The sequence below is a fragment of the Lipomyces doorenjongii genome (genome assembly GCF_038497915.1).
Source record: "Lipomyces doorenjongii strain NRRL Y-27504 unplaced genomic scaffold V1508scaffold_44, whole genome shotgun sequence".
Lineage (NCBI taxonomy): Eukaryota > Fungi > Ascomycota > Lipomycetes > Lipomycetales > Lipomycetaceae > Lipomyces > Lipomyces doorenjongii.
Genome location: NW_027118111.1, coordinates 127125 through 134855, shown reverse-complemented (window position 1 = coordinate 134855; position 7731 = coordinate 127125). Strand labels below are relative to the sequence as shown.

The 7731-nt window shown below is 47.2% G+C and overlaps 4 protein-coding genes across 4 annotated transcripts; 3 read left to right on the top strand and 1 right to left on the bottom strand.

The window, feature by feature from the left end:
* The first annotated feature begins 675 nt into the window (after positions 1-675).
* On the top strand, positions 676-2369 carry V1508DRAFT_203853 (uncharacterized protein). Its single transcript, XM_066936214.1, has 3 exons — positions 676-1064; positions 1092-1441; positions 1498-2369. The coding sequence occupies exons 1-3, from the start codon at positions 822-824 to the stop codon at positions 2267-2269; spliced, it is 1365 nt and encodes a 454-aa protein (XP_066794504.1). The 5' UTR covers positions 676-821; the 3' UTR covers positions 2270-2369.
* V1508DRAFT_421668 (Got1/Sft2-like family-domain-containing protein) lies at positions 2280-3828 on the top strand. Its single transcript, XM_066940912.1, has 7 exons — positions 2280-2334; positions 2406-2735; positions 2815-2841; positions 2893-2957; positions 3023-3201; positions 3269-3350; positions 3405-3828. The coding sequence occupies exons 2-7, from the start codon at positions 2714-2716 to the stop codon at positions 3444-3446; spliced, it is 417 nt and encodes a 138-aa protein (XP_066794503.1). The 5' UTR covers positions 2280-2334; positions 2406-2713; the 3' UTR covers positions 3447-3828.
* On the bottom strand, positions 3707-5203 carry V1508DRAFT_421667 (profilin). Its single transcript, XM_066940911.1, has 5 exons — positions 4942-5203; positions 4725-4773; positions 4411-4508; positions 4145-4279; positions 3707-4080 (listed from the first exon to the last, which is right to left on the bottom strand). Exons 2-5 carry the CDS (start codon positions 4735-4737, stop codon positions 3946-3948), a joined length of 381 nt encoding a protein of 126 aa, XP_066794502.1. The 5' UTR covers positions 4738-4773; positions 4942-5203; the 3' UTR covers positions 3707-3945.
* A 753-nt stretch (positions 5204-5956) lies between these two features.
* On the top strand, positions 5957-7617 carry V1508DRAFT_373733 (uncharacterized protein; the record flags this gene model as incomplete). Its single annotated transcript, XM_066937543.1, has 3 exons — positions 5957-6697; positions 6755-7358; positions 7420-7617. Coding segments are annotated over exons 1-3 (1239 nt in total), but the record flags the coding sequence as incomplete, so codon positions are not given.
* Between the last annotated feature and the right edge of the window lie 114 nt (positions 7618-7731).

Genomic DNA, 7731 nt, shown 5'->3' with positions numbered 1-7731 from the left:
ATCGGGAGGGGCTGACTCAAGCTCTAGCCTGGGCATCGATAAACTGGATTGCAAATATCAAGGTCGATGTTTGCTACCATCTGTCGCAACGGCTTGAGCGATGGATCGTGTTGCGCTTGGGTGCGGACCTTGTCCAACAGGTACCCGAGAAAAGCTTATCGCGCATCGCTTCCCGCATAACTGAAACCCTTATGTGGAAGGAGAAAGCCGCCTTTGCCAGGGCACAATTGCTAGGCCTGCCGGACCCAACTCCTCCGAACTACGTTGTGCCAGCAACAATCGATGACCTTCTTGGCGAGAGGGTTATCAATAATCTGGAAGAGAGTCTGAGTGAAGAATCACGCCAGATTTTATGGCATTTCTTCACTCAGGAGATCATTGGAAGCATCCGGAGCGCGCTGCCTTTGTGTCCCAGCGAATTCCAGGAGCATGCCGAAACCTCAGCGTAAGTATGATTTTCTCGCTTTTCATATTTCAGATTGATAACAGTTCGATCCAAGATGGCAGGTTTACTACCCCTTCCACCTGAAAATGCTCATTGACATTGAGCAGCTTGCAGCGGGTCCTTTGCGTCCTGGTGAACCAGCCAATCGCCCCAGCCGCGGTTGGTTAAAACGCAAAGTAGAGAAGTTCGCTTTGTTGGAAGGAACGACGTTGTCACAGACGGCGAAGACCAAAGCCATGTCGTGGCTGTTGCAGAGAATCCTTACCCAACAGCCCGGAAACCCCACTAGAATGCATTCCAAGCTGTCCCCATTAATGGTAAGTCTGGTAGAAAAGCGGTTTCCTACGATATATTCATTGTCCTGATTCTCCCGCAGATGGAAAAACTCGAGCAGAAGGCACAAAGAACTATTGAAAAGATACGCAGCGGGTCTTTTTGCCCGAAGCAATTTCTTTCCAGTTCTGGAACAAACCGCGCGTTCTCCATTCTGCCACAATTCTCGTTCGCAACGCGGTACTTGCCCGTTGACAACCGTGTTCTTCGAGAATTGCTGTCAACTCTATGGCGCCGGGGGTACCATCCATTCCCACACCAACTCCCGGAATCTGCAAGGCAAGGGGTACCCATGACCGCGGCACGGCAAGAGTTCGATAACAACCATGCAGAATGGTGGTGTCGCCTCTTTCGTCTTCATCGAATACAAGGGATCCAAGTTCCTGGAATCCCGTTGCCAGCGGGTCTTCCTAGTCGCGAAACCCAACGGCGATTCGATTTCTACATGAGCACGGACGGCGTCGGTTCGTCATTTATCTGTCGCCGACCAAAACGGATCCGGACCCCTCAAACAGCAGTTAACCCCGCGACAGTGCCGTTCCAAAATGGGTCCAGCTCATTTATTTCGATCGATCCAGGACTTACCGATCTGGTTGTAGGCGTGCGTGCGGAGTTGACGTGGCCACGTCTCCCGGATGGAAGAGTTGATGTGGAGGCCCGACAGTGAGTTTGTGCCATACCTTAGCAGTTTGTTTTTGTTCTGACATGGTATGTGTTAGGACCATGCCTACCTTCGGAAACGACCGCCGATGCGACTTCTCTGTTTCTTCCGCGTCCTGGCACGACTCAGCATACCACAATTGCGCCCGCAAGATGAGTCTCTCTTTAAAGAGACAAGCTCTAGATCGTGGCATTGATGTTCATTCAATGGCAACCACGATCCCGACATTCAAAACGGCGCAGGTTGCCCAGTACCTGCATCATGCACGCGTATCCCTTTCTGCTTTTCCCATCCTTTTCGAACATTACAAAAAGGAAAGGCCCTTGCGTTGGAAAACGTACTGTCGAGAGCAGAAGGCTCTCCACAGTATTTGCCTTCGCGTTAAGGGACACAAAAAGGCCAAGAAAGAGGATGTCGTGGTGGCGTACGGTGCTGGTCAGTTTGGGTCGACGATGAAGGGAAAGCGAGCTGCTCCGGTTAAGAAGTTGCGCAAGTTCCTACGGCGGTATGTGACTGTGGTGCCAGTCGACGAGTATCGAACGAGTCGAGTTTGCTCCAAACACAACGAGGAGCACAGAGAGAGGACGGGTCTTGGGGAGGAAGAGGATGAGGGTGGGGGAACAATTTCAGTAGCAGAGGCGGACCTATTTCATATCCACGCACAACGCAATGCAAACGGAGACAAGGGACCATCTCTCCATCCTGTATTATTCTGCAACAAGTGTCATACAGTTTGGAACAGAGATGTGAACGCGGCTCGGAACATCGCGTGGATATTTTGGTGGCTGCGCGTCCACAGTGGAGGACGACCGCCAGGGTTCCGTCGATGATGCTGGCAGTGGTTAAGGAAGCTGTCTGCATCTTTTATTCGGTTGGCCGAAAATGTCAACCATAGGTATGAATTCCATAGTTATTGGGGGGTTAGGGTTATGCACCATTGTCGGGACTAACGTATAATCACCATAGTGGTTATACAAACCCTGACACGAACTTTTGGCTCGGTCCCACAGGGGCCCACGGGCCCACCACTAAGCCGAAATTTTACGCCGCAGCTGATTTAGGGTACGACCTTGCGCATGCAAATTATGTATCACTTTAACCGTATCCAAGCTCACCCTATGTTTTGCTGGTGCGCACAGGACTACCATGCCTACATTATACACCCGTTGGCCACAATAATAATATAGTCGACTGCAACCCGCACCGGAGATAACGCACTGCAACGAGCCAGAAATAGCGAACAACATAGTCAATTGATCGAGGTTTGCTTGCCAATGTGGTTGACAGATATACAAAGTACGCAAATTGATTTGTTGCGGAATTGTCCCGTCGTCCTCGTTTGGACACATGTCATAACGTTGCTAACAAAATCCAGAGATTGGGGTCGGCTTAACCACAGCTGGTATGCTTATCATTCTGGATTGCGTATATCTTATGCTGAACAGATTTCTAGGTTGCTTTTTCCTCCTCCTTGGAGTTGTCACTCTATTTGACACTGCTTTATTAGCATTTGGAAACGTATGAATATCCGCACGACTGCTAAGTGATGTATATGATTTAACTTGTGTTTAATGGATATATAGATACTATTTCTGGCTGGCCTGATTCTCGTTATTGGCCACCAGCGAACATTGTATTTCTTCGCCAGACGACAAAAAATAAGAGGAACAATATGCTTCTTGTTAGGCATAGTGCTTATTCTATGCCGGCGGCCAATAACTGGCTTTATCATTGAATTTTGTGGAATTATGGCGTTGTTCGGGTATGTGGTAACACCCTACTGGTTTCAATCTAATATTGGTGGAACAGCGCTAATGTAATTATTTCAGCGATTTCTTTTCCGTCATCGTCTCATTTCTACGATCATTGCCATTCATCGGTCCTGTCCTCTCTTCACCGTATATAGCTCCGGTATGTCCAGCATTGACGAGGTCTCTAATTGAGCAAATTATTGACATCTTCTAGACAATTGATAGATTAGCTGGTATCCGAGTCCTTCCAATCTGAGCCCTGTCACTCGACTCAGTCTTATTATTGTTCACTCGAAATCCAGTCTCAAGTTTTGTATTATGGTCTGATAGTGAGATGGTACATATATTTATGCAATTGTGTAGTAATAGCGTGTACACTTAGCGACGTTATGCGTGAAAATTTAGTTATAATGATTGTATAGAAGTGGCCCTTTGTGGGCTTTCGATTGTTTTTGTCACAAGCCGAATTATTCCGGGAATTCCACGTTGGGAAGTCACCTATTGTATAGTAAGTACTAAGCATCTTGTTGTAAAGTCATCTGAATGCTTTCAGCTGGATATACGTTCGTCACAAACTCCACTGAACTCATCCCAAAATTTATCATTATATATTAAATAGATCATGGATATGAACACCATCGCAGCCATCAATACCCTCCCGCTTCGAATCAGCCCTGCTCGCTGATTTACTTGACATTACCAATACTAACTAGCACTCTAGACAACCAATTCAAATGTACATTCATAGAATACACTTAATATCCCACACTAATAAGATAATCGGCCAATTGCTCAACGATCTTCGTAGCCTCACCAGGCTGTACCCCCTCAGGATAATGCGCTAGCAGCACAGCCTGCTTGGTTCGGACGATAACTAGACCTTCGGCGCCCTAGTAGCATCTTATTAGACTCCACAATATAAATTGATACGTCGACTACTGTCACGCGACATACTTTCTTTCCGTAGATACTTCGGTCGTCGGCACGAAGTAGGAAGTACTTAATGCCCTGTGCATGCAAACCCTTAGCCTGTAGCCCCGACGAATTGTCAAATCCTGTGACGATTTCAGAAAGCTCAGTCGCGGACAACTACATGTTTAAACTGTTAATCATATGCCACCACTCTCAGACAACAAACGCATAAGACGAGTCACATGCACGAATACGGAGGCATACAAACCTCCAGTAGGACGAAAATTGACAAAAAAACCAAACCATACATTAAATCCAACGGACTGAGCCCACACGCTGTCTCCAGCTTTTGAGTAAATAGCGGCCTTGTCAACCTTGGTCGAAGCGACGAGATTATCGACATATGCTAAAAAAAAAACGAAACTCGTCAGCCACTCCTATAGCGAAAACACCAATTCTTCAGGCTAATTTTATGATAGGTATATTCACAGCCAAAGACGCAACAAAGATCACCCGCCTGCTGAACAACTGCACGAGAAGCATACAACCTCGTTTGTCGTTCTCATAGGTCTCCAGCCGCGTCAGAGTTGGCTGACTGAGGGACAATTCGAGAGTAACATACCTTGCCACGACATGATGACACTATTCACTTTTCGCGTTTAAATGATAATCTATAATGAGATAAGTTTAATGAATCCTGTCAAAACAGTTAGTACTGGATAGGCTTAAAGCACTCCTGCATAGTATTATTGCAGATAGGAACCTAAACCTACGTCCGTTGATCGCAAGTCGAACGACCAGTAGTTGAACTTTCTCAAAACAAATAAAACAGAGCGTACCGTAGTAAGATCCAAATATTATGGCGCCGAGTAAACGAGAGAGAATTAGGTGCTCGAAGTAGTTTTGTCGTTATTTGAAAGAATGTGCTGGAGAGCCGACCTCTCGATTACCGCCGGTACGCCTGAGTTACCCGGCTATCTGTGTGCGTTCCATTTATCACAGTCGGTATGTTTGTAGTTGGAACCGAGCGAGACGTCCCCTTTTGATTTAGCGAGATCAGCAAAACATTTTTACGTGTAACCTCTTGGGAAATAACCCTTGCCTTATGTTGTCACTTAACGTTCTTGCTGTAAATTGGTCCCGTAATTTACGCTGTATGACTGATTCTGAACTGGGATTTAGTAAGGGCACTACTGATAGTCTGTCTCAAGCTATGGCGAGGCAACTCTCAGTGGCGCGTCACGAAGATCCAAGACATGAAAATTTTCCTGTGCTTATTTTCTAAAAGATGGACACAATTGTTAGTGAATCGGCCGAGACTTCGCGCGAATCTTTTTGCGTACGAGATCACGCAGAATAGTCTAGTCTCAGCGGCACCGTCAGGCGCGCACCGCAGAGACCTTGTCAATCCTCTGAATTCACTAGGTCGTCAACTTGTTTGGGGTATCGAGTACGACGTTGTTAGTTCTGTTGTCCACGGATATGTCCGCGTCTTTCTGATTACAACAGGGCTTCCCCTGTTGAAAGACAACCTACCATCTCCATTACTATCATTATTTGGAATTGGATGAATGCTGATCTAACGTAAGATCGGCGAGAAATATTGCAGAGGATCAGAAGCATAACTTCGATCGTGCGTGTGTAATCCAGATCAAGGTTCCGTATTTGGCGTGCAACTCCGCTTCTAGGATAGTGACTGTGACCGTTGAGCTATGGATAACTTAAACTTATACCCCGGACCAGCGCCGTTGTTGATATTATTCCTGCGCTCATTGTTAGAAACCCGAGAAGGAAGCGAGCCTCAACGCGCGCCATAACAATTACTAAGAGAGTGACGGCTCTTAAAGTGCCGGTTGATTGCAGTATGGATCATCCACACGATCATCGTTCCTGTGTAGATATTTGTCTACTGTCCGATCTACTGTCATGCAACGCACCAGAATATTTCGCACACCATTGACATCGCGGTCGCGCTCAAAGCGACATTGCAGGCGTACTTTTTACTACCCCTAACCTCGTTGAGCTTTCCGCATGCTTCGCAAACGGCCCACGCATGGGTTTAGGGGAATCCTTAAACATAGCGTCGTCCCAACCGTGACAGAGTTCCCCACACGTACATCTCCTCACAACGAGTTGGCAAGATTTCAGGCATTTTCTCATGGCATCAACGATTGCATCTCGGTTGCCGCACTTCATGAGATATTGCTGGCCGTATTGCACGAGCTACGGAGGCAACGACTTCTCCGGCGTCGTTGCATTCTTTGCAAATCATACTCTCTTTCGAGATCGACGAGTAGGAGGAGGACTACTGCACCCGTCAACGACGTATCAGATGAGTGGACACAGCTTTAGGCTGAACGCTCCGCCGGAAACTGAGTCCACAGTCGACGTGTCCAAAGTGATGCCAATTTATGCCCCAAGTTCTCTACCGAATGACGGGAACGCTCGTTCTGCCTATGATAGAGCGCTTCATCTTTTGAAGACCAATCCACCAGAAAAACGACTAGATATTCACCTGCCTTATTCTCAGTATTTGAAGTTGCAGGAAAGCTGGTCTAACTATAAATCGGAGGCGAATATTGCAGAGGATCAAAGGTATTAATTGTCCGGACGCATTGAACTTCGATCCAGCGAATGGCTGACGATGAGCAGCTATCCTCGCTTGTCCTACAATAGTCTAGAGCAGATAGCGACCGTGGTGACAAGTCAAAGGGCTCTCCATGAAAGTGCCGCGGCTAGGCTCAGAACTGCGATCTTTAACTCCGTGTGGGAATATCTCTCGATTCACAAGCCTGACGAAACAGGCAGAATTGCCGACACCGGGTCTACCACCCGGAAAAGTACTTATGGCAAATATTCCAAGAGCGCGAAAGATCCCGATGGATCATTCATGTATGGGGATGAAGACAAAGGACCTCTCCTGCGTGTGGCGATTGAAGTCGGATTTAGTGAGGATTACCCTGGCCTTCGTCGTGACAAGGATATGTGGATCAAAGGTCGCAATGCGAAAGTTGTAATATTGGTGTGCCTTAGGGAATCACCTCAGTTTAAAGATCCTGAGATTGCGTATGAGGATATCGACGATGTCAACTTGGAATTGGCAAGAATGGGACAAACCGTCGCCAAAGCGGGGCTAAGGAACTTGGAACAAGGTGAGTATGGTCCAATGGAATACCGCAATCACAAGTGGTTCGGGAAGTTGGAGGAGGCATTCATTGAATGCTGGCGAGCCGACAGGAAGCGCCGTTTCAGAACGGTGAGTAACGTCTTCTTGGTGACTTTATGAAGCCTGTCCGCTCACATCCATGCGCATGTAGGTGCTGATTGAAAATGGGCACCACAAGGTCCATCTCCCTACAACAATTGGACTTAAAGTACGCGACTTTTTGTCGGAAGCTGCATGGGCCGCTGCGGACATCCCGGATAGTGATGTTCGCTTAGACTTAGATCGCTACTTGCAGAGCCTCCTGATTCCTGTCCAAGCGACTGCTCTAAGCCGGTTGGAGGACTTCATTGTTTAGAGCTAAATTCCATGCGACCGAAGTACGCTTGCTCTTCGTTGCAACTCCTGCAACAAACGTTGGGAATGGCAAGGATTCATATTGAAAACAATTCCGAAAGGTCCAATG